Source organism: Biomphalaria glabrata, chromosome 5 (genome assembly GCF_947242115.1).
Source record: "Biomphalaria glabrata chromosome 5, xgBioGlab47.1, whole genome shotgun sequence".
NCBI lineage: Eukaryota > Metazoa > Mollusca > Gastropoda > Planorbidae > Biomphalaria > Biomphalaria glabrata.
Genome location: NC_074715.1, coordinates 35052777 through 35080085, shown reverse-complemented (window position 1 = coordinate 35080085; position 27309 = coordinate 35052777). Strand labels below are relative to the sequence as shown.

Below are 27309 nucleotides of genomic sequence, written 5' to 3'. Positions count from 1 at the left end.
TAAGAAGAAGAAATAACAATGTTAAAAATTACTAGATAGTTTGGTTGGAAACACAAACTCAGAATCTAAAATACCATAATCTCATATTTTCAATATATATTTTCTAGCTTTTGCGACCTAAACGGGAGGGGCAGACGAACAGACTGAACACACAAATCTAATAGCGCCTATTTCCCTTTCGAGGGCCGCTAAAATAGTCCTGAAATACACAGATCTTGAGGGAAATACTTAGTAATGGAATATCCGATATTATGCTTTAACTGCGATCCTGTACTATCCATAGTCTTCCTGTTTATAGGGTGAAGGTTATTGTTATGATTTTGTTAGTGCCGCTTTGGCTTTGTTCAAACACAAAAATCTATCCACGATGGACACGGCTTCTTTTAATAATTTAATTAATGAGCTAACTAAACTATTAAATACTAATTAATGATTATTTAGAAATTATAAAACATAATTTTTTAACGTTTCCCCATGTCTTTAATGTTTCTTACATTTCAAAATAATTGAAATCAATAATTGTGTTAAATTATCTGGTGCGTTTAGTGAAAGGAAGATTACTACACTGCTATATTACACTGACAGGGAAAAAAATATGTTTTTGATAACAAATGGCCTGTAACTACGAAACTGAGTTTTTATAAATTAATATGCGCGATGATGGGGAAAAAAAGGAAAAGAATAATAGGGAATATTATTTGGTCCAAAAAAGGGTATCCTAAAGATTCTGAAGAGGTAAGTTACTTACTCATCATTATTCATAGATTGGATCCAGTTATTCTTACTCTTAAGACTTAAGTTTAAGAGTACTTCTAAATTAAAAATCTAAAGACTAATGACTAAACTAAAGATAAGACTCTTAGTGACTTAACTAGACTTCAGTGACTATCCCTAAGTAAGAGTTAGTCTTACTTACTATCTTATCTTATATAATACAGACGTTACTTCAAAAAAGAAGATGATTACGTCCTACGCGTCATGCATTTAGTCCATGCATATTAACCAATGACTTAAATTCAGCCAAGTCACTGGTTTTCCTGGCTAGCTCAGGCAACCCATTCCATGCTCTAATAGCACTAGGGAAGAAGGAGTGTTTGTACAAATTTGTCCTAGCATATGGGACGAGGAATGTGCCTTTATCTTTGTGTCTTTCAGAGTATTTTATTAAATTTTGTTTTTGTATTTGAAGATTATGGTTCAGTGTTTTATGTATGATTGCTACTTTACTTTTGAGCCTTCTGTCCTGAAGGCTTTCTAAATTTACTGATTTTACTAAAGGTGTTACTCTAGTGAAATGTGAATATTCGTTTGTTATGAATCTCACACTCACTGCTCTATTTTGTGTCTGTTCCAGTTTTTTAATGTTTTCTTGAGTTGAGGGGTCCCAAACGGAGGATGCATATTCTATTATTGGCCTAACCAAGGTTAAATAACATTTTAGTTTTATGTTCTTATTTGATTTATAGAAATTTACTACTTAGTCTTACTTAACTTACTATTCTTACTAGATTTAGATTTCTATCATCTAGTCTAGCCTGTCTTAGTCTTAGATTTAGATCTCTAGATTTTTTAAGAATTTAGATTCTAGATCTAGATTCTAGAGATCATTTATTCATTAGTTAAGTTAATTCTAGTCTTCTAGACTAGCCGACTAGATCTATAATATTATAATACTTATTAATAGTAGACTAGTAGTCTAAGTTTATTAATAATATAGACAAAGTAGTTACTTTAGTAGTATTATAAGGAGCTAGGTAGATCAAGACTAGACTACTAGAGTCTAGTCAAGTAGAAAAGTGTTACTTTCTAGTCAGTATTTTATAAGTAATAAGATAATATAACCTATATTCTATATTATAAGATTATTATAGATTATTATATATTATATTATAAGAAGATCTAGAAATAGAATAGTTCCATTAACTTCAACAGATAAATGTATCATATATATCTAGATCTAGATGATACTCTTAGACTCTAGATAGACTAGACCGACCAATATAATCAAGTATGATAGGGAGGTGAAATAGAAAATTTATCTTTGAAAAACAATTTTTCTGTAGTACATCATTAATATTATATACTTTAGTAATGGTGTATAAATTATGACTGTATGATGAACATAAAGTTATGATTTTTTTTTTTTTTTTTTTTTTGTGCCGTTTTGACCTAATATTTAGCGCAATGGAACAAGTGAGAGGAGAGTTTGTCACTGGCTAAGCGGGCAAGACACACCCCCAGTTCAAAAGTTCAAAGTTGATGTTGAGTTTTGTAGATGATAGATCTGCTTATTAAATAAGAAATTTAATAGTAGATCTAGTATTAGTAGTAAATTTCTAGCTCACAAAGCTGGTTTAATTTATATTTATGAATTTTAAATGTTAATAATATAACATATAAACAAATTATCAAGTCCTGGGCTACAAGAAATGTCATAGTTGTGTAGACAAGATGGCGGCGTTGTGATGGCAGAAAACAACAAAATATTTAAAAATTGTGATCAAAATAGTCTTAAACAATTTTTTTTTTTTTAATGCGCATATTTTTATTATAAAAGAAAACTGTAAAATTCCACAGAAATCATTGTTAACCTATTTTTTCAACAAAGCATATTTTATATCATGATAAAACTGGTAGGACTATGGCCAGGCATGATATCTAACAGGGGAAAAAAAAGTGGGGTTTTTTTATTTTCCTGGCCTCTGTATTGGTAAAAACACAAAAAAAAGGGTATTTTTCATTTATAAATAAATTTTAAAAATTTACGTTTTAAAAAATTCCTCATTAAAACCATTTTATAGGCAGTTGTCTAAAGTAGTTGACAACACTTCTTTAAAACCTTTCATTCATTCATATAGTATAATCTATTTCCAAGTACAACCAAGTGGGAAAAAAAACTCAAAAAAAGCTATCTCTAAATTTTCTGTCATTTTTTTTACTTCTGCACTTCCAGGTTTTTTCGCCTGGCTAAGTATGATCATAATAATGACAATAATGTAGATCTAGTCTAGACTCAAGAAGTGAATCTATATCTTGATCAGTATAAGTAGATGAAGATCTAGATCTATATTTTTTACCATTACCTTTTACCTATCCCTTAGTCTGTTGGACCGTTGGGGCACCAAGCAAGAATTGTCGACCGTCTTTCTCCATTCCTCCCAGTCTTTAGCCTTGTGTAAAACCTCTTTCAATGGGTAGGCCCGTCCATTCTTTTATGTCGTCCTCCCATCGCTTTCTCTTGTCTACCTCTTATTCTTTTTCCTGGTACTGTTCCCTGAAGCAAGGTCTTTTCGAGCCCGCAGATCTTGTAATATGGCCATAGATTTTTTAGCTTGCAATTTTTTACAATAGTTAGCAGGTCATCATAGGGTCCGATCGCTGCAGTAACTCTGTCTCTAATCTCTTGGTTTGTGATGTGGTCTTTAAATGTGATACCTAGGATCCTTCTGTAGAATCTCAATTCCATTGCTAGGATCCTCCTCTCTAGCTCTGCAGTCAGCGTCCAAGACTCGCAAGCATATAAAAATGTGGCCATGACCAGGGAGCACATCAGTCTGAATTTGGTGCCGAGGGCTTAGCCCTTGTCTTTCCATATTATGTTATATATGTGGACAGCCTCCACCACGGGGAAGTGCGGTCAGGGCGCCTCATGCGCTCCCAGACTCCACTGGCTTTTTGGGACTTGTCCCAGCACTCAAACCACTTTTCCATTTCTGTTTTTTGTATTATAGCCAGGGCTTGATGAAAGCTTACAGCCTCATCAGTGGGTGGAATTAGCCCTCCCTGGTTGGCCAAAGAGTCTGCAATTGTGTTGCCAGTCACACCTATGTGACTCGGTACCCACTGCATAATTACAGGGATGTCATAGCGTTGCTTAATGTTATGTGAAGCCATGATGACAGTGTTGATATTGGTCTAGATAGATCTAGACTCTTGCTAAAAAAAACTCTAACTCTTATTTTTCTAGTCATAACTCTACTGCTAGATTAGATTATTTAGATTAGACCTAATCCAGGGGCGTAAGAATTTTCCATCATTTGGGGGCCTGGGGGCTTGACCTCTTTGGTGGCCCCTGGATTTTGCGTAATATTTTAATGTTTAAATCACTTATTACTTATGTGGGGGCCCAGGGGGAATTTTTCTCACCACTTCCCCCACCCTAGCTACACAGCTACACCACTGTTCTAATCTAATGTCTAGATTCTAAATCTAGAATTCTAGCTAGGCTGCTAGATCTAGTTCTAGTCCTCTAGTCTAGATTTATATAAGTAAATTAGAAATATATTTATAATATATAGATTATAGATCTATGTCTATATACTATAGATATACTCAGTATAGTTTACAATCAAGAATGTAACAGTAGGCTACTAAAGTCTAATAGAATCTAGATCGGGGGTTCTCAAACTGTGAGTTTTGATCCCCTTGGTAGTCGAATAATGATTTTGCAGGGGTCACCAAGACCAACAGAAATATGGATTTTTTTTTAAGTGCACAACTTCAAATTTTCTAGCTTTTTCCAAAGGTAGTTACAATTTCTTTGTTGTTCAAGGATAGCTGTTGCAGTCAAATGAATCAGAATGGTTTCTAACATTTTTATTGTCATAGAATAAATATATTTAAGTTTAAATCATAGATTTATTTCTATGTAGAAATTTGCGAACATTGTTTATGTTTAACTGTTTTGCCATTGTTTTATTGTGCATGTTATTGAAGTAATATTTTCATTATGGAACAACTCATAAAATGGATTTCGAATAAAGAAAGTTAAGAAAAGAACGAAAAGAAATATTGCCAATTTTGTTGTTGTATGGTTTTACTTTAATAGTTAAAGCAGAAATGGAAAACCCATTATTGATTAAGTTTCAGAGGCTGAATCAATTAAATTGAAATACTTGTAACTTAATTTTGACAGAAACATCCAAGCTTTACCTAAAATGATACCCTGTATTTTTGAAGATTTTAAAGATGAGTTTCTCTATTGCAAAACAACTAGCACAATCTGCATTAGTCACGTAAGTCTGTTCAATGTCTAAAGGCAAAGGCCAAAGTAAAATATGATTGCATGAGTGAACTGCTATTTGCAGTTGACTGTGCCTTAAATGCCCCAAATGAAGAGGACCTTCTAAACAGCTTGTCCCTCTTCGCCAAAGTCTGCAAAAACTTTGGTCTCAACATCAAAATAAAAAAGACAGAAGTGTTGCACCAAACTACTCCAAATAAATCAGTCACTCTCATAGATGTCCAAAAACTAGAAAATGTTAAAAGTTTAACTGTTTGGAAAATACCATATTTTATTATATCAGCAAATGCCGTCCTAGATGACGAGGTAGGCTTCTGTGTTGCACATGCTAGTGCTGCTTTTGGCTGACTTCAAGAACAAGTATGATAATGGAGAGCACTCAGCATATCTTCAAAACTGAAATTCTGTAGTGCTGTAGTCCTTCCTTCACTCTTATATGCATTAGACTCCTGAACCTTATATTCCTGCCAGATCAAAAAGCTAAACTCCTTCCACCTAGCCGTCTAAGAAAAATTTATTAGATAAACTGGTTTGACCACATACCAGACATTGAAATCCTACAGATGTCACATATGAACAGTATTCAAGCCACAGCAAAAAGGTTCCAATTCCAATAGGTGGGACATGTAGTCCGTATGCCAGAAAATCAGCTTCCCAAATGACTTCATTGGAAGCTGTTTGCAGGAATGCTTTCTTGGGGGGTTTAACACAAGCATTACAAAGACACCCTCAAGAGTTCTCTCAAGAAGTGTGATGTTGACATTCATGGCAGGGAAACATTAGCTCTCAATCACTCATCATGGTGTGAAGCCGTGAGTGTTGGAGTCTCAAGATACAAGGCAAGGACAGTGGCCAGCATTAAAGATCATAGAGACAACAGAAGAAGCAGGCCTATCTGCAGTAGAACCAATGTACCCATGTTATGTTTGTGGCCAACTTTTTAAAGTAAAGATTGGACTTAAGTCATGTCAAGTAAAGTTCATAGGAATGTGCTCATCTTTGATGACGAAGAAGGATCTATATACAATCTGCAATATATGCATTAAGTCGGTTCATTTTCAGAAAAGTATAAAATCTCTTGTAAATTATTTGTGATTTCATTGCTATGGCAATTGGTCTAGATTTCAATGTTTGGTACAAAATGATTTACCAGAAGTCATTGGAACTCATAGTATGATTCGTGGACGAATATTAGTAACGAATAGACTGCCACAAGAATTACATGATGCATTGAAAAGCATCACTGCAATGATTAAATGCAACATGCCTCGAGTTGTCTGAAAATATCCTATCATTCCAAATCATACTTCAGCTTTGAAAGGCAAAATTGGACAAAAATAAATGTTTGTAACATGTTTCCAATATTATTCCAATATATTCCATTAATATTTAAGTAATTCAGTTATTAAAGATGACATTTTGACTAGGTGTGGGAAAAAATATAACTTTCAATCAATAGCTTTTTGTTGTTCTTTTTTTTTTTTTTTCCCTTGTGGCCTTTATTAGGGGAAAACTGCTGTCTTTGTGTGTTTTGTGTAGTATGTATCTTAGTCTGTGACGTTTAGATGCAATAGCTTTGGTCTTCTGAAAGCAAACCATTTTTTTTTTCAAAATTAATTATGCACACCATTGTTTCATACTAGTATACCAATTTGAAAACAATACATAGAAGACTTGGATACATTTGACTTACAAAGGTAATTGTAGGAGAAGTAATATAAAGAAAGAGAAATATTCATTAGTCACATTTATGCATACTTGGTTGCATTATTTACTAAAATAGTGTTATAATTATGTTGTTGGTTGGATTGGATTGTAACTCTAGTACAACTAAACTAATATAGGCGTATTATATTTTAAATATAGAACTTAAAATAAACTTGAACAAACTTCTTGATTAAAGAACATTTTAAATAATGTTTATTAACAAAAACAAGATATACAACTCTCTAAAAAACATATCTCTTACACACTTTAACATTCATTATGACAGACTAACACATTGTCTCATCAGTCTATACCTTCAAAAACAAACGATCCTTTCATTTTTGTTTATTTTTGTTTTGAATAACAGCAATGCACATTATATGAATAATATTTGCACCTATTTATTCAATGTATATGATAGAACAGAACCTTAGAAACAAGGTTATAGTATAGTATGCTGGTCACACCCAAGGGCACTGCCCTGTTGGTGCTTACTTTGCCCGGTTCCGGCCAAATTTTGATGCCCGTTGCCAACACTGTGGAGAGTCGGTGGAAACAGTGACGCATCTCTTCCAAGAGTGTCAGCAGCTCCAAGAGCTGGGGGGTAGTTTGTCTGCAGAGTCACTTGTATGGGAGCTTAAAGGCTCTACGCCTAACAGCAGTTTCTCGCCAAGGCTCTACAGGAGGACTGATCCTTCCAGCCTTGCCACCAATTGGAGTTCATCTCAGGTCACGCCCAAAGTTTTTTTTTATCTTGCACTGCACATGTTTTTGTGCACACCATCACATCTGTTTTGTTTTGAACATGCCTAAATGTAGATCTATATTTTTTAACATTCTTGGCCAGTAAAACTAAAATAATACTTTAAGAACAAACATTAACCTCTCCCCAAGTGTAAATCAAACTACTATTCTTGATACTTTAACCACATTAAAGGTGACCTACTTTCACATTTTGCTTTGCCATGCCCATTATATTCAGAATATTATGGTGCCTTTAGATCAATCATTGTACATTTGGCTTCTTCTTCCCTTATGTTATTAGGGCATATTATAAGATAAAGACTCATCTCTAGATGTAGAATAATCTAGATTTATCCTACCTATAGATCAAGATCTAGAATTAAATGTAGTCCTTTTAAAAAAAAATAAATATGATTGTGTAACTATCAAAAAAGTTAATTAATAATTAGAAAACAACATTTTAATATTGTGGCATAATACAAGTTAATGTAACCTGTGTTGTGGATTCTGCATCCCTCTGAGCTAGGGACTCTGTAATTAAGGCTACTTTGATCTGGACAGGTTAGGTCTAAACTGACAGATCATTTAGCATTACACAAAACTGTAAATGGGGTATCTAAAATAACTTAGTTCATTAATAATACACTACTTTTAAAAACAAGACTTGTGTAAGTATTTACAAAGATAGTAAATGTAAAGTGGCTGTTATATGGAGTTTGGTATATATTTTTTTGTAGCATTTTGTTTTGTTTTTTTCAAAATGTTTCAAAATATCTGTATTAATTTTTTATGTATTTTTCTGGTGTATTAGTGACTAAACATGAATCATAATAAACATTTATTTTTATTTTTTTTTAACTAAGAATGCACATTATATACACATATAAATATTATTGTATAAAACAAGATTTAATAGGCATTGGTTTATGCGTTGCTCTATTTCCTCTGGTAATTTCTAACCAAAGTCTCATAATCTCCTTGATTCAAGAAAAGGACGTCTCCCAGAAGGCTGGAATGAGATATATACTCCTTGCCTAATAGGACTGTGGTTTTTGGTTGTTTGTAGTTTGTAACTTTCTTACTGAAAATATCAAACTGCATTTTTACCTGCATTGCTCAAACAGTGGGCCCATTGGTGAATCTGCTGGGGAGGGTGCCATTGATTATGTGTAAACACAAACACTTTTTGTAATCTTGTTTCTTTCATTTTCTGTTTTGTGATCTAGATAGAAAAGGACACTGAGGTATGAAAATGAGGGGTTGTACTTAAGGTGTACAAACAATTTGTTGTGTATTGGCATGACAGGAAAAGATGGTCTATTCAGTTGCTTTTATTTATGCATCATGGTTATTGAACTACTTTGCACATCACGATATAGTTTTTTTGTTGGTTTTTTTTTTTCATTACAGTGGTTGTAGACCTTAAACTTATCAGAACAACAATTATATAATCATATTAAAAAAAACATTTTAAATGTCTTAGCTTTTAGGATTTTCAGGAACAATTGTAATACAAAGGGATTTTTCTGTACATAGTATAATGGCCTGCTATAACATCTAGAGTTATTTTATTGACTTATGATATAAGTTTTCATTTCATGGGAAAATTTTTCTCTGAAAATGATAGTCAAACAATTTGTATACCATATTTGTTTTCTTTTTTTTTTTCTGCTTCTATGACATTCTCATAAATAAGTAATAAGACCACAGTCAATAGTTACATGAGAAGATTATTACATTGAAAAAATTTTTGTCTTTGGTAACAGCTGTTTTGTTTCAGTGCAACTGTTACATGTAATGGCCTATGTGTTAGGTTCATATATAACTTTGTATGACCTAGCTTTGAGTTGACTGTCTAGCATCATTGTTTTAGATTGTAGATCATAATTATTTTATGCAAGTTTTTTTTTAGATACATTATCTGTATGATGATTTTATAATATTCTTTGAGTTTCAGTGAAAATAATTATTATTAGGAAATATATACTGTCAAATCTGACAGCAAATAATGATTGTTAGCAAGATGAAAATTGTTTACAATTTCAAAAGTTAAAAAGAACAATTTATTTTCACCAAAGGTTTTCTTTGTTGCAATGTAGATGTGGAAAACATTTTACATGACCCTAAGAAGAAAAAGTCATTCTAAACATTTTTCTTTTTTATAGCTGTGACACCGTCAGTAAATAAGTGCTTTCTAATTCCAAGTTGTTGGAATAAAATTTGAGCAGTCAAAAATAATATTTAAATATATGAGTGTAGAAGTTTACATTATATTTTATCTGCATTAATTTATTTTTTTTAATTAGAGCCATAATTGTAAATGAATGTTAATGCACAGATCAACTAAATATTGATCTATTTAAAGTTTATTTAGCTTATTTCTAAAGTATAATCAATGTCTGCTTTTAAGAATCAAAGAATCAACATCCTTTTACAATTATTTTTTTTTTTTATATCTTACTTTGATTGAGTGTAGAAGTCTATATTATATGATTGCAAACTAGAAGCAAAAAAATAATATTACTGGTACAATTTTTCATTCTTCCTTTTGACTGCACAAAACTTATGGGATACTTTGCATATCATATTCTGTGCCTAATTTGAAAAATGTTACCTTTGTCTTCCTTCAGGATATTGCTACCATATTTATAAAAAAAAAACTCAGCATCACTCAATGGGCTATCTTGATTTTAAAAATAATATTCAACATAAGCTAAGGAAATGTAATATAATAGTTGCTCAGGGGTCTGTCTTAGTAATTGCTGTACATTTTGTTTGAAGAAACATAGCATTAGAATCAAGATTATAGTATAGTAGTTAAATATCTAGTACTGTACTTTAAAGGTAGTAATTGTTAGCTGTGGTAGTGGTATGGAATTAATACTAAAGATAATGATTTGTTGCTTTGTTATATGAGAACTTATTATTATTGTATATTACCAGGGTTGAAAATATATCAAAACACAATTTAAATACTTTATTTGTCAAATTGTTATACAAGCCTTTGTTTGCTTTTTTTTTTTTTATCAAGTTGACTTTTAGCATTTTTATTAGTTTTTTTTTTGTTTTTTTAATACTTGCTGGTAACAAATACGGCATAAGATGCTAGTTGTCCTTGTGCTAATTTATTAGTTGTAGTAAACATTTATTACACCTTCTCCTTTCTTTTGACTGTTTATTAGAATTTTTCTTACTGCATAATCTAGCCCTCATTTGATTCACTGGTTATTTCTATCCACTTGATCTACATCAAATTATACTATCTAAATCCAGATGTCTAAGTGAAATTGCATTTAAAAGTCAAGTAACCTATTGTTCTAGATCTTTAGGATTAAAATAATGTATTAAAACAGCTTCCATAGATTTAGTTATTAGATACTAATCTAGCTATAAACATAATTTCTCATTAAATCCATTACATTATTAAGCTTTATTGTACTGCAGGGCTTACCATGGGATCTAGCATCTTCACTAGATCATAATATTATTAGAACTAGCGCTAAGAAAGTGTCTTAAAGGGAGGAAACATTTTTTTCAAGCAGATGTGATTGTGCTTAAATTTTAAAAGTTACCTAAATTTTACTAACAACTAGTACCACATATGATGGATTGCAAGGAGGGTCCCCCATATTTCAAACCATTAGTTCGTGGGGATCATGGGATTTTACTTCAAATTGTATTTATTGACATATAACTTTTAAAAAAATGTTTTTCTAATTTTTTTTAAACAAAGTAACATAATTACTTTTAAGAAACAAATTTGGAAAAAATAAATGCGTTCATCAATTATCAATAGCATTTTTTATTGCCTACTAATTTATACTTTTTTTTTTGCTTAGCAGCTAATGAGTTAATGCTGCTTTTAGCATTTAAACTGTGATCTATTTTTTAATACAAATTGTTTAATTTGTCTCTTTGTTTATATTCACATATTTTTGTTTTATCTTTCAGTCTGGCCTTGGTCAAGCGAGCTTATATCATGCCCTGATCATTATATTTTTGGAATTTTTTGCATGGGGACTGCTTACATCCCCTATAATTAGTGTAGGTTTTGTTCATAAAAATTGTGTTTTACCTTAATAACTCAATGGATAAGAATTATTAATTAACAAATGTTTTTAAAATATGTTTTTTTTTTTCAAAAGCAGTTAAAATACTGTTTTCTTATTATACTTGAAATACTAAACAATAATTAAATAAATTTATTTTTTTCTTGATACAGGTTTTAAATGACACTTTTCCAAAGCACACGTTCCTTTTCAATGGCCTCATACAAGGTGTAAAGGTAGGTTGTAACATACTGTGAAGTGTAGTATTCTGATCTGTCCAGTTATCTAAAACTTTCAGCACATGGGTTTATTTTTTTCTTACTAGATATAAATAATTCAAAAGCATTTACAAACCATCTGAATTGAATAGTTTTGGATATTCTTTAAGAAACAAGGATTATTACATCTTGGTCCAAATCTCATGTAGGGTGGCTTGGGATAGCAGCAGACCATCCTGACAGTCTAAAGTATACCACACATCCAGGCAGGGAGGCTTTGAATGTGCATAATTTAAATTGATATAGTAATTTATTAGATATGAGTTTCATGTTTTCTGATTGAGTTTTCTGATTGAGTCTATGAAGTTTTAAGTCTGAGAGCTGTATTTAGAATTATTCTGGAAGTGTATACTAACCAAAGAAAACTCTAGGTTGATCAAGATTTGCCTTGAAACTTATTTGTTATGTCATATCCTCCTTTTTGAGGAGTAAGCTGATTCATTAAGAATATTCATGTGACATTTCCTTTTTGCTAGTTTAGCATTAGCTTGTAAATTCTACATAACATACGAGCACACAGCCTAGTGGAAAGAAGAACAAAGTATATGTGTTCTAAAACTATGAAATTGACTTGACACTATATTCATTGTGTTTTTCAATACATTTTGGATTTGGGATATTTTTCTTATTTGATCTGTGGTTTAAAGTGCTCTGAATTTTTTCTCTCAAGATTTGTTTTTGCTTAATTCATAATGAAGTCTAGTTATATTATACAAAGACACATAAACCTCTGGAATTTATTATTGCAACTAAAATACAATCAATCAAGTTATAAAAACAACAACTTGTGCAATCATATTAGGCAGTAGAACTCAACAGTCATTTTAAATAGTTAAATAATTAGCCAGCTATAAGAAAACTTTTTTTTCCCCTCCTAAAATAGGGATTACTGTCATTCTTAAGTGCTCCACTAATAGGAGCCTTGTCTGATGTATGGGGCCGCAAACCGTTCTTGCTTCTTACAGTAGGCTTCACGTGTGCACCTATACCATTGATGAGACTTAGCCCATGGTAGGTTTCTGAGACTTATAGAAAAAGTAATTACTTAAGTAAACAAGGATTTTTTAAGTCAATTTATTTTGTTATTTCACAGAATCATTTAATTTAAAAAATGTCATTTGTAACTTAATCCTATTTATTTAGTACTTATAATTCATTTCCTTTGTGTACTTTTATCATATAATTTATAAATGGTAGTTTAAATTTATAGCTAGAAAGCTATTGTACGTTAAAAAAGAAATAGCCATTTTTTCTTTCAGGTGGTATTTTGCAATGCTTTCTATATCTGGAGTATTTTCTGTAACATTTAGTGTAATATTTGCTTATGTTGCTGATGTCACAACAGAGGATGAGAGAAGCTCTGCTTATGGTTTGGTAAACATTTTTCTTGTTACCATTTTTAAGGGTATTTTGATGGATATTCAATATACTAGCAGTATACAAAGTAATGTAGCATGTATTTTGTCTTTTCTCTTACTAATATATTTTTTAATCATTATACTTTCCATGGTTAATCATAAATTCTATTTAATTTTTTTTCCAAGGTATCTGCCACATTTGCAGCAAGCTTAGTGACAAGTCCAGCTATTGGGGCATTTTTGCAAGATTTGTACAGCGAGAATTTGGTCATTTGGTTAGCAGCTTCCATAGCTGTGTTAGATATGTTATTTATTTTGGTGCTTGTGCCAGAGTCTTTACCAGAGAAGCTACGTCCAGCAAGCTGGGGATCTCAAATATCCTGGGAGAAAGCAGATCCTTTTGGGGCAAGTACCATAGCTAGGCCTAGAATTCATTAAACACTGTCATTTTCTTTAAAAAAGTTAAATAGTAAAACTAACCTTTTTTTTTAACTTTTTCTCTCCTCTCCTGATCTCATCTCTGCCTGTGGTCCCTTCTGGGGCATTGGCCACCAACCAGCTTCCTCCAGGCATCTCGGTTCTGGGCGAGTCTCCAACTGTCTGCTTGACATCTGCTTCCAAATCATGGCGCCATTTATTTCTGGGCCGTCCCCTTTTCCTCTTTCCTTGGGGTTTCCAGGTTAGGGCTTGCCTTGTTATGTGGATGCAGGTTTGCAAAGGATGTGATCTATCCATCTCCAGCATCTCTGAAGGATATCTACTTCAATGGGCTGCTGCTTTGTTCTTTGCCACAGTTCCTCATTTGAAATCTTGTCTGGCCAGCAGATCATAAGAATCTTCCGCAGGCAGGTATTGATGAATACCTGGATTTTTTTTCATGGTGGTGATGGTGGTTCTCCAGGTCTCTGCTCCATGAAGTAATATTGACTTAACAAAGGTGTGCTCTCTTAATGGTCGATAAAATCATTGATTTTACCCCGTTCTACAGGCTTATCAACAATATTATCAGTGATGATTAAAAGGTCAGTTGTTTTGTTTTCTTTCCTTACAAAATGCATTTAATTGCTTATAAATAAATCTTGAGTAGTTTCCCTTTGAAAAAAACAAATTCATTATTTTCATTGTTTTTTAAAGAGTGTGGCTAAAAAAGGCTCTATTTTTCTATATTAATTTTTTATAGGGGATGTGACATGGGACAGTGACCTCAAGACAATTAATATAAATGTTTTGTATGTTATATATATTACGTTTGGTGATAATATAAATAACTATCATGAAAAAAGGCTTTTTATTCAATTTGGATTGTAAAATATTGCCTAAATCTAGTCTAGATCTAGTTTTAAAGGATGACGTGTTCACAGTTGGTAAGTTTTCATTTTTAGGTGCCATTATGAAAAATAAACTTTTATTTTGGTTTTATAAACATCAATTTAATTATCTAAAAATTGTGTGCATTCTCCTTTAATTGTGTACCAAATAAAACAATTTCTGATAAAAAACAAAAAAGTTATTAAAGTTTAATCATAACAGGGTAGTGAAATATATATCAACTGTAATAATAAATGGCTCTAAATCAACACCGATAACAGTAAACTCAGGTGTACCTCAAGGAACAGTCTTGGGTCCACTGCTATTTTTAATTTACATAAATGATTTACCTAATTGCATTACTTCAGGAACAAAAGTCAGATTATTTGCAGATGATTGCATAATATATAAAACAATAAAAACAACACAAGACACAGATATTTTACAAAGAGAATTAGATGAATTACAAAAATGGGAATCAAATTGGAGCATGTCTTTCCACCCACAAAAATGTCAGTTGTTAAGAGTAACAAAAAAACTAAAACAAATTAATTCCACTTATCTTATTCATGGCAAACCAGTAACACAGACTAAAAATGCAAAATACCTAGGTGTTATAATAAATGAAAAACTGTCATGGAATCCACATATTGATGAAACTACAAAAAAATCAAACAAAGCATTAGGATTTATTAAAAGAAATTTCTATAAATCAAATAAGAACATAAAACTAAAATGTTATTTAACCTTGGTTAGGCCAATAATAGAATATGCATCCTCCATTTGGGACCCCTCAACTCAAGAAAACATTAAGAAACTGGAACAGACACAAAATAGAGCAGTGAGATTCATAACAAATGAATATTCACATTTGACTAGAGTAACACCTTTAGTAAAATCACTAAATTTAGAAAGCCTTCAGGAGAGAAGGCTCAAAAGTAAAGTAGCAATCATACATAAAACACTGAACCATAATCTTCATATACAAAAACAAAATTTAATAAAATACACTAAATGACACAAAGATAAAGGCACATTCCTTGTCCCATATGCTAGGACAAATTTGTACAAATACTCCTTCTTCCCTAGTGCTATTAGAGCATGGAATGGGTTGCCTGAGCTAGCCAGGAAAACCAGTGACTTGGCAGAATTTAAGTCATTGGTTAATATGCATGACTAAATGCATGACGCATAGGACGTAATCATCTTCTTTTTTGAAGTAACGTCTGTATTATATAAGATAAGAAGCAAAATGAATAATTCATTCAGAACATGGAAAATAATTACAGCAAGAGTTAAGCTAGGTGCAAAATTTAGCCTATTTTTATTAATAAATATACCATTTAATGATAATAATTGTTTTGGATATCTTATTGGTCATTTAATGGTAACTTGTGAACATGATCTAGGTGTGAGCTTATGTGTGACAGAATGTGTCAGAGAAAAGTCATTGACAAGTTTGTGTATCACAGGCTTCTTTTGCTATCTTTTAAATGTGTGTGTTTTTTTTGTTTTTTTTTTACAAATCCTTTTTGTATAGGCTTTGAAAAAAGTTGGACAAGATTTGCTGATATTGTTGTTATGTGTGACAGTATTTCTTTCCTACTTGCCTGAAGCTGGAGAGTATTCATCTATATTTGTGTATCTTAGACTAGTAAGTGTAACATAGTTAATGGCATTAGTAAATAAAAACTATTAATAACAATATTAAAAAAACAGTAAAAATAATTGAATACCATTCATTTTATTTGTCATTTTATCTATTTTTATTGTGATGGGGAATATAAAATAAGGGGGATGCTTTAAAATGTTCATTCTTAAATTTTAAATAATGTAAAGGAAAAAAAAATTTGAAGATGCTATGATATGAACATAATTCTAATTTTTTTTATCACTTGATCAACTAATCCACAGATCATGGACTTCTCAAAAGAAGAAGTAGCATCATTTATAGCTGTTGTTGGTGTTTTATCTGTTTTGGCCCAGGTAGGTTTTATCCAAACTACTCCTTTGCTATTTTGTAACAATTTATAAAGTTCAACTCTAAACTATGATGTGTCGTGTACATTTAAACTTTTTTTTTTCTTTTACAGACTTTGATTTTAGCACTGTTAATGAAGTACCTAGGACATAAGCAAACAATAATGTTTGGTTTGGTTTTTGAAATTATTCAGCTAACCTGTTTCGGGTTTGCATCACAACACTGGTAAATAAAATAGGTTGTAAACTTCTTTAAGAAGAAAATCCATTGAAAGATTTAGAATTGCTTTTATTAGACAAAAAAAAAAAATACTGAATTCATAAATTGAAAAATAAATTTTGTAAAAGTCTGTAATGTTGCTTTTTTTTTTTAGTGATTTTTTTTTCATGTACCTGTGCCAGTTTTCTTTTGTTTGTCAGATAGCAACATTTCTGAACCAAAAAAAAAAGGGGGAAACTGTTTTAAGTTTTAAAATATAAAACTAGATATTAATTTAATTATATGTAAATATTTGTCATGTTTTCAAATGCATAATATTGTTACAGGATCATATGGCTGGCAGGAACAATGGCTGCTATGTCCAGTATTGCTTATCCATCGATAAGTTCTTTTGTTTCAGCACATGCTAGTGCTGATCAACAAGGTAATTTTTTTAAAATTTAATTTCATGTTTTCTACTAAATACCTATTTAGTATTGTAAATTTTGTTTGTCTAAGTACTGTCAGCTACACTTATTCAGTCCTAGGATAAAATACTATTTGTGTCATTTATTTATTATACCCCAGCATAGCAGATCAATAAAAAAATGGGGCATGTTGGCTGAGTGAATAAGGGCTTGGCTTCCAAACCTAGGGGTCTCAAATTCAAATCTTTGTGAAGACCCTGATTTGAGTCTCAGGATTTTAAACTCGAATTGGTATTTGACATAAGTTGGAAAAGTAAATGTTGTTGGTTGTATTGGCCGCATAACACCTTCATTAACCATCAGCCATAGTAGCAGATGAACTTTACATTTTCTGACCCATAGATTGCAAGGTCTGAAATGGAACTTTAGTAAAATCTTGTTTTATTTGTGTTAACCTATATGTTTTATTATGCTTTATGTGCTTATTTGAATCTTTATCTTCAGGTGTTGCTCAGGGTGTTGTAACTGGCATTCGTGGGCTGTGTAATGGGCTGGGTCCAGCATTGTTTGGCTTTATTTTTTATTTATTTAATGTTGACCTTAATGAGAACAACCTATTGTCAAATGATCCTCCAAAAACTGAAAACAATTTGTCGCATCGTACATTTAACAATTCTATTCAAGTAAGTCATTTGTGTACACTTCTTTTAACTATATTATTGATGCTATATAAAATGTTTTTAAAAGCTTAGTTCTTCAGAATAGGTCTAACTTTAATGAATGGTCATGCATTTCAAATGACAAACAGTATAGTGGATAGCTCCCAATCAAGGGCTCTAAGTACAATTCCCATAGAAATAATGCCTCCATGTCATATCTTTTTTAATATAAAATATCAGAACGTTAGGTGTGTAATAAATTTACACAGGTTTCCTGCTCTTTAAGGTTTGCTTTAACTTATGAAATCATTTTTTGTTCTGTCAAGTTCTGTTTTCTTTCTTTCTAAATCAGAGTGTAGTACCTGGCCCACCATTTGCATTTGGTGCAGTTCTTGTGATAATGGCTCTTCTTGTAGCTGCCTTTATGCCAGAAAATCCACATGCAGGTGTTAACAAAAAGCCAAAAATGCCATCTGCTGCTGCATTTGAACTTCAGGAAGATGGGGCAGGTAATAAAAAAGATAATCACCGAGTACAATAATCCTCTTGTTAATAAGATGGTTAAAGCATGAAATTTTTGTTTCTGATCATTTAGTAAAATGTTCCTATTTATTTTTTTTCATGTAAGACAGGGTTTATCTACTGCTATTAAGTGGCTTCTGTTAAAACCAGTCATCAAAGAGCACTATTACACCAGTACTCTCTAAATAAAACTGATAGTTATTTTAATGTAAACTCCAAAGGCTCTATTAATTATTTTTGAGTATGCTAACAATATTGAATTAATTGAAACTCTATTTAGTAGTACAATATATTTTTTAAACTTGAGATGCACAAGAAGTACAGCAGAAACTCTGTATGAACTTTTTTTTCTTTCATTTTTAGTTGACAAGAAACACGAGATAGAACCTTTGATTACTGATACCGATTTAGAGTTATAGCACAACAGCAGCTGTATGATGCCTGCCAATGCAGTTCACGGATTCTTTCAATTGATGTTTGGTGGAAAGTGTTAAGATTTAACGTTAGATAGCATCAAAGTATAAATACATATTAAGTACATACAAGTATCCAACAATGAAGTTATGTGGACTTAAAATAATAAGTTCTAGATTTAAATCTAATATAGTGTACAAACAGAATGACAAACTGATGAAACAAACAAAAACAAAATAACATTGATCTAGTAGTTTTTAATGCTCTTATGATTTATGTCAAATTAGTTTTGAAACTGTAGATTTGATTTTATGCATTCCTTGTGTAGCTTAAAGATAATCATTTTAGGTCATTTGGTGTTTTCTTTTTAACAAATAGCTGTATTCTCTGCTATAGTATTAAACCAAAAAAATTTTTGCTTTTTAATTTTCATTTTAAAATAATGGAGAATAGATATGTTTTATTTACCCTGAAAAATAGCAAGAAAGGAAGTTGTAAAAGTCTGTTGCTGCTTAGAAAATGTTAAGTACTTATGTTATCAAATAATGGCTTCCATACTTAGAATTGTTCAGAAAAAAACACAAATTCTAAATCTTACAAATCTTTAACAAAAAAAAGTTGATTTATCTAAAATGTTACAGAAAATGACTATTGTATTTACCTGATATTTCAATCAAAAAGGTTTAATTTTTTTTTCTTTTATATATTTGTCTCGAATGCTACTAAAAATCTAAACTTCTATTTATTTATTACCCTTTTTTTTTACTGGCAACATTTCCATGTAGACAGTGATGAGAAATATACATTTTGAAAAAAGGTTTGCTTTGATCTCACAGAAGCAAACAATTTAAAACGATAAATGTGATCAATAAATGTTATGCTTTGATTAAAAGTTTTGTTCATAGCATATTTATTGAGAACTAATTCTAAAAGTCTCTGGTGTTAACAATTGATTCAACTTTTGTTGTTTCAACTCTTTTTACTTTTGTTTAAAAATGAAATGTTGATTCTTAAGAATTTCAACCATGTAGTCCTGTTATTTCGAGAAATGTAATATTATTTTAGGTTTGTTTTTTTTTAAATTGTCTAAACATGCAAACAATTTTCTAGATTGAAGTCAATCTTTTTTTTTTTCACACACATGCAAATAACATCTTTTTTACATGTCTGAATTGAATGGGTTAAAGTTTCAAAATTACCTAATTCTTTAATTCTCTCAATGCTAAAAAATTTCTTATATAAAACCAAAGGTTCAAAAGTTGAAACCTACTTGGGTAACAGTTTTTTTTTTCCTTATTTCTGGTATAGGGTATGTCATTATACAAGCTTTTGCCTCTGCTTTAGTGTACGAATACAGAGAATGAATAGCTGTCTATTTAGTGATAGACTGCAGGAGTCAACGTGTTGTTGAATTCTTTCTTTGAATACTTTGTTGGAATGTATAAACTTTTCATCTGTAAATGTTTTATTTTTTTCTTCCCCTTTAAATTTATATGTGAATTTGACACAACTGAATTGTACTGTTATATAGTTCATGCTATCAAAGATTTTTGATTGCTGAGAGTTGTGCTAAACTGAACCAGACTGGAAGAACTTTTGAATAGAGCCACATCATGCCACTGAAAGGTAGACTAAGATGAAAGTTATCGATATTAACATTCTGTAAATAAAAAAAAAGGTATTCCTTTTTTTTTTCTCCCTTGAAACTTCCCAGTTAAAATCATTTACATAATTTTATATTCCTTTCTTTTTTTTTCATCTATTTTGATTTTAGAGTAATTAATTTCTTTACTAGACCATCAAAATTAGGAATGTTTTATTTTACAGTCTGTTTTAAATTTCAAAAGATTTGTAACAGTATTATTAGTAAAGTTGAAAATCTTTTGTTTACTATTTAAAATTTTACAGGCATTCTGAAAAAAAACAAATTTATGAATTATAAAATTGTTGTCAATAAATCAAGAAAGTCTTGAGCAATCTTTACCATCTAATTCCTTATTCCATGACTTCATTTGAAGACAAGCTATTCATATCAATAATGAAAAGTATGACCATATCTCTTAACAAAAAAAATGTTGTTTTGATTTTTTTCTTTTTTTTGTATTCTGTATTTTAGTTCTGAGAGACTATGTAATGAAAGCTCAAGAGATGGTCCAAATGTTAATGATTACATTTTTTTTTAGGAAATATGTTTTCCAAATACCCTTACCGGTATTATTTTCTTTGGTCCTCTAGTGATTATTTTGTTTGAGTGTTTTAAAATCTTACTGTTGATTGTCTTGATGTGAGCTGAAGCATTCTTTGTTGCTTTAGCTTTTTAAATCCATTATTACATAAGTACATTTTTTGAAACAATGTACATGTCTTTCTTGTGAATGCCATAGAAATATTCAATGAATATTTGAAAGGCATGGAATTCATTTACTCAAAAGTTCAACATTTCTCAGTGATTTAGTTCTGAATTTAATCCGTGATATGTTTTGTTTTCTACTGTTTGTTTCTTATTTCAACTAGTCCAGTATCAGGTAATTGTCTTTGTCAGTAACTAGATCACATGTTTATGTATATAAAACTTTCACATTTTCATTCACTCATTTTTTTTGATAGAAATGGACACAAAGTTATGAATTATTATGTCATGTGGCTGTGTTGACTCTACATGAATATTTAGATGGTTTCATTGCTTTCTGGTTGCATCTCATTTAATCTAAAAAGGCAATCAGACTTCTGGATTTCTTTCAAAGTGTATGCTTCTGTTAAACAAAAGTCATTTTAATTCCTGAGGATCAACTGGGACAGATACTGCTAACCTATATTTAGTCAATATTGTAAACACTGGACACCAACCAAAGAGAAGAAAAAGGGTTGGTTGTATTGAAGTGAAAGGATTCAGCTAGTCTGTCTATAATGTGTACAAGTAGTGCACATATACAATATAATTCAGTCATTATCTGGCTTCCAGAGGCAATTCTTTTTTAAGTGTTCATATGGTTATGGGTCTTGCATTTCTTTTTTTCAAATCCAGGTTGGGGTTACAAGTGCTCCTAATGTATTTTCTTCTCTAATTCCAATCTCTGATTTGCTTCACTATTTTATTAATCAGAGGTTGGTGTTCTTTTGTTCCTTTATTTAATTGAAATGCACCATAAACAAAACATTTGTCTGTTAGACAGATATAGAAACCATACAAATAAAATTTTGAATGAAATCTCACTGTCAAGGTCTTACAATATTGTCTCCTTTCTTGAGATTGCATACATAACAAAACATTATAGGCATATTACAATACCAGTATGTATGATTAGCTCTTATGCTTTTGTAAATTTGAATCATTTTAGCTTTTTTAACTAGCACTTTACATCCAACAAAAACAATATTTACACAACTAAATTTAGTACTCTGGGAGACATGTAACTCAAAATAGAACATTCTGTGATTAAATATAGTTTTAGACACTGTGCCTATTCATATATCTGGCTTTAATCTTGTATGTATCAAGTCATGTAAACCTATTTACAGCCAGCTTCAATACTTTGTGCTCTAATAAATGTCTTGTTATTGAAGTCTGGCTTGGTGTGAAGCTGATTCTATGACTGGCTTTCAACTACCTTCCACTATCAGCACTCGATTATGGTTCTCGTACTGACAGAGTGCTGGCACGACATTTGCTGTTTACTACTGTTGTCATTAGGAAAATGTGTCACTGTTCAACTTAATGTAATGTTTCTGTAATAAATAAACATTCATTATAAACTTAATTCCACAGTTGTTTTTATTTTATGTGTGTCAACATTCGTAATATCATTTTTTTTTTCATTTGTTCTTCATTCATCGGTAAATTCATTTTGTTTTATTATGTATAATGGTTTTGTACTTTTTAAAACTTATTTACATAAAATCGCGATATTACTGAGGCAATCGTTAGGGATTAACTCGCCATTTAATAGTTATTAAATTGCCAGACGACTACACGTCCAAAGGAGGATCAAAATTAAAAAAATACTAGGCTAAACAATGAGTTGATGAAACATACTAGTAAAAAGTGGGGGGTGCGGGCCGCTCCGGGTGACACCGGTTTTTATTGTAAAATGTTGAGAAACTCATAGACATAAGCTCCTCGCGCACGCATTCGATGCATAGGGCTGCAAGCTCTCTCAGCAGAAATCAGTCTTAGGCGACTTTTACAGCCATTTTCCTTCTAAAAAGTCGTGACGCCATGATTAAACGTGGACGGCCATGTTTTTGCATTCCTCTTTTCGGCTTTCATGTTAAGTCTGACTTTTAAACGTGTTTCGTCTTGTCTAATGCTATGTCTCACACATGTCCTTCACTCGTCTCTTTCCTTTAGATGACTAATGCATGTGCAGGGAAAAGATTTCTCTAGTGGTAACATTATCTCGGTAGGCCCAATGTTATTCGTAGTATCCTTCTCAGCCATCAATACTCAGTCTCTTTTCAACCTTCCACGTCTCGAAACGTAGGTGGCCGTTGGGACAATGATTGTATTAAGTAGTGGGTTTTAATCTCCGGCTAATTGATTTGTTTGTTCAGATAGGCCGTACTTTTTAAAAGACGGCTCCAGCTTTCCAATTCGACATGCAACACCATGATATGCAACTCCATTGCTAGTGATAACAGTGCCTAAATAGGTTAACATTTCTATTTGCTCAAGATCTGTATTACCAATATTGATGGGGGTACTGGGTAACCTGCACCCAGTATGCATAACTTTGAGGGCGTCTTTATCCGTCATATTATATAATTATATACTAGTCGACCGGCGGCGTAGCATACGCCGCTATTTTGCAGGGCCGGCCTTAAGTGACCGCAGTGGCTCCGCACTTATGCGACTGCAGTGGGCCCCGCACTTTCATAGGACCCGCGCTAATTCTAGGTGAATAAATTATTAAATTAAACCATTGTATAACTTATAACAGATTTCCAGCGGCCTCCTGTCAATTTACCAGGAGCTCCTGAAAATCTGAAATTGCAAAATATACGAAAACGTCTGGAAATATCCGGAAATTATTAAAATCTTTAGAAAACTCATACGAATCTCCTGAAATATATAGACAAAAATTGTCATTTTGGGGTGTCATTCAATAACGAAAATGCCAATCATACGCGCGATTAAAAAAAAAAACGCCATTATCCCGTAATTTTGGAATCTGGTGAAAGAAAATTCTCGCGCCTCAAACTAATGAAGCGCAAAAAAAAAAAACGGCATTATCCCGTAATTTTGGAATCTGATGAAAGAAGCTTCTCGCGCCTCAAACTAATTTGAGTCCGGCCCTGCTATTTAGTGTTTGTTTGTGAAATGTTTTACATGTTTCGGATGTTCCTTCAGAGTTGAAGATAGTTTACTTTTTAGTCCAAACCTCCCGCAAGACGAAGGGGGATGGGGCTGGCAAGGTTTGACAGTCCAGCGCGCAGCCATCCGTGGCGACGTGTGAATACCCACGTGTTATCCCCTCCCCCTCTTATTATTTCGTGGGATGACTATCGGCAGAAATAAAAGAGTGATCTTTCCTTTACTTCTTGCTTCTCGTCCAAACTGTTGAGGGAAGAAAAGAATTATATATAAAGATATTTATTTATTTATTCAAAGTAATGCTGTGTCGTCTGAAAAATCCAACTCTGTTTGTGTACGCCATGGGAACCCGAATGCAGCCTGTTTAATGTAGGCCTATTTCTATGACTTCGACGGTGGCATCAAGAAAGAGAAATGGGGATAAGATAAACCCTATCTTATATCCGTCTCAATGTTGAAGAATTACACGTCTGTTGTGACACAGCAGCTTGATTTGCTTTAGACATGTCGCTGAATCTGGACAAATTGTTTCTAGATGCCTAATTTTCTTGCTATTTTCCAGAGTGATTCCGATGGACTCTATCGAACTTTTTTAAATCTACAAAACTGATCAGCATCCTTTGTTGTTTCGCACCTGTAAACCTGTAGGCCTATTGTGCTTGATTTGCTTTTCGGAAGCAGCTGAAAAACACTGATGCTATTTGGTGTTTCTGTAGCTAGTGGTTTTTCTACCCTCCTCCTTTCTCAGCCGGGCTAGGGACCATCCTCACTGGTATAATTAAAAACCATTTCCGTAAAGAGCTCTTAAATAATCTCTAATAAAAATGTTCAACTCATTATTTCTCAAATCAGTAATTGTATACTTTAAATGTATGTCATCACTTTTGATAAAATGTAAAAAATAACAACAAAAAAAAAACGACAGCTTAAAATAGAATTGAAAACCATTTTCGGGTGTAACCAATCAATCAATTAGCGTACAGTTTTATTTTTCAACATAAAGAAACCAAAAAAAAAATAAAATTGTTGTTTGTTTTTTAAGGGGAAGATTTTTTGTCCTTGTGAGGGGGGTGACACCCTGAGCTTACCGCACCGAGTGACACTGACCCTCGTGACACCACTGCTAGTAAATCAAAGATTAGAAAACTACAATATTAAGTATCAGATATCTCAAACGAAGCAACATTTTTTCATTACCTATGTGAGAAGAATGCTTGTGATTAGAGTCAATAGAGAGTCTACGTTTCACTTTTGTTCATTGTCAGGGAAAGTACGTAATTGATCAGCGAAAAATTCCTTTGGAAAAGAAACATTTAAGCTCTAAGTAACAGGTTTCACTAGAACATTTAAAATAAGTGAACACCTTGGCTCTTGCAAGGAGGTTGCCAAGTTTCTGTCTACGGACTAAATACAAGGTTTATCATTATTGTAATGGCTTAATATCAAATAATGTATGCCTATTTCAACCCTTCTTATCAGACTGGTAGACTCACAGATGAAGTATTGTATGTATAGGGCACAGTAGGCTTACCTAAAGGAATGTGCTGTTGCTGTGATTGATGCCTGACCAGTGGATGGGAGTCTTAGAATCAAATATATTGCTTGAGTTGGCCTCTAATTACAATCACAAATCTTCTTTAAATTCAGCAACAACCATTTCGACAGTTATTACAAGACTACTCTCTTTGCACTCCCCTCCATCGTCCCACACTATTCATACTATTTGAACAGATCTCTATTCATCAATATTACGTAAATTGTTAATGACGACTTCAGTAAGTAAAAGTTCAATTCCTGTATGTCTTAAGACACTACTGTTTCGTTATCGAATTCTGATTCGAGTCACTTGTTAAAAGGCTTCGGCAGTTGAAGGCGCACATGTATATGGATTATATTCACAAGAACTTGAAGGGTACTGCACCTTCCTAGATCTGAGTTCGTGTATCTACGTCCTCTAACGTGACTAGAGCTATCCAGGAATAAACTTTAGCGTTGAATGTTCCTTGATGAACGTTATCTTCATTGAATCATCAAGGTTCTTGAATAGGTTTGGCGCGGAAATAAGTAAGCCTAATTTCAATGCATCTCTTGGCAGAGGATTCCGGCAATTTATTGTTCTCAATTATTCTTCTAATCTACATCTTTCTCTTTTCCCAACAGACTACAATTGTGGTTTTGTTAATGGTTTCGTAGCCGGGAAATTCCGGGATCTTGCAACGAACCAACCCAAAAATAGTCCTGTAACGCCTATAGTGGCTATAGTGCACATTTTACAAGTCACGCTATCTTTTAGTCAATTTTGGTAACAGTAAATCTGCAGATTAGAGCATACTACCACATAATATGGGGATTTGTCAGCGTTTCGTTTTAGAATCACCCATGTTCACACTTCTACAGTGTTAATTAAGATCTAGGTTCACAGTCAGCAATAAACAAACAACAACCATTAGAGTCATGGCGGAGAATGATACTTTATTATATTGAACGCGTGCACCTTTGCGCACCATATCAACATCCCCTTTTCTTTAAAAAAAAAATTAAAAAATAAAACATTTCGGGGAGTATCATAGAAAAAAATAAAACAAAACCACAACATAAAAAACTAAACATAACATACTACATATATACGCTTCAATGAATATAAAACATATCACATTTAAAAAATCAACATTCAATAGTTCATTAAGACAAATAGTCATTGAATCTTGTCGGTTTCTTCAACTGATCCCTTGGTCGCAGTGAATGATGAGTTGATGAGTGGCGAATGTGTTGATCATGAGTTCTATTGTCCTGTATGTTGTCATCAGTATCGGGAAATATAACTTCTTCTGTTTCTCTGTTCGGGTTGATACGCACTCTGTTTCTTTGGTACACTGCACCATTGTCACCTCGAATTATGTAAGCTCTCTGATTGACTTGAGACTGGATTCTTCCACGTCTCCATGTAGGGTCATTAGGAGATTGGAAATAGACCATCTGTCCAGTTCTCAGCTGACTTAAATTTCTTGACTTCTTATCATAAGATGTTTTTACACTCATCTGACGTTTTTCTTTCCTTCTCACAAAGTTCTCTTGACATGTAGAAATCTTAATGTTACTCCTTTTGTTTGGTATCAGTGTTCGAGTCATCCGACCAAAAAACATCTGAACTGGGCTTAGATTTGTGTCTTGCCTTGGAGTATTTCTAAATTCCAGAAGAGCTTCATAAGCATCTGACTTTGATTCTCTAGATTTCTTCATTATGTTCTTCAAAATTTTAACTGCTGACTCAGCCTTTCCATTGGATTGATAGTGTCCTGGAGAAGATTTCAAATGAGTCACTCCCCATT

At 32.3% G+C, this 27309-nt stretch overlaps 1 protein-coding gene and 1 long non-coding RNA gene across 3 annotated transcripts; one reads left to right on the top strand and one right to left on the bottom strand.

Moving 5' to 3' along the window:
- Positions 1 to 335: 335 nt before the first annotated feature.
- Positions 336 to 22427, top strand: LOC106060974 (hippocampus abundant transcript 1 protein-like). 2 transcript variants are annotated; one of them, XM_056029308.1, is made up of 14 exons: positions 336 to 735; positions 8701 to 8718; positions 11426 to 11518; positions 11697 to 11759; positions 12685 to 12812; positions 13061 to 13175; positions 13346 to 13564; positions 16008 to 16121; positions 16382 to 16453; positions 16561 to 16673; positions 16994 to 17091; positions 17579 to 17757; positions 18086 to 18242; positions 18619 to 22427. In XM_056029308.1, the coding sequence occupies exons 1-14, from the start codon at positions 658 to 660 to the stop codon at positions 18672 to 18674; spliced, it is 1503 nt and encodes a 500-aa protein (XP_055885283.1). In that variant the 5' UTR covers positions 336 to 657; the 3' UTR covers positions 18675 to 22427. The 2 variants fall into 2 exon arrangements, with proteins under 2 accessions (XP_055885283.1, XP_013074464.2); XM_013219010.2 differs by lacking the exon at positions 8701 to 8718 and having other exon boundaries at positions 339 to 735.
- On the bottom strand, positions 22174 to 27298 carry LOC129926277 (uncharacterized). Its single transcript, XR_008777916.1, has 2 exons — positions 25512 to 27298; positions 22174 to 22395 (listed from the first exon to the last, which is right to left on the bottom strand). It is a non-coding gene; the product is annotated as an uncharacterized LOC129926277 (long non-coding RNA).
- Between the last annotated feature and the right edge of the window lie 11 nt (positions 27299 to 27309).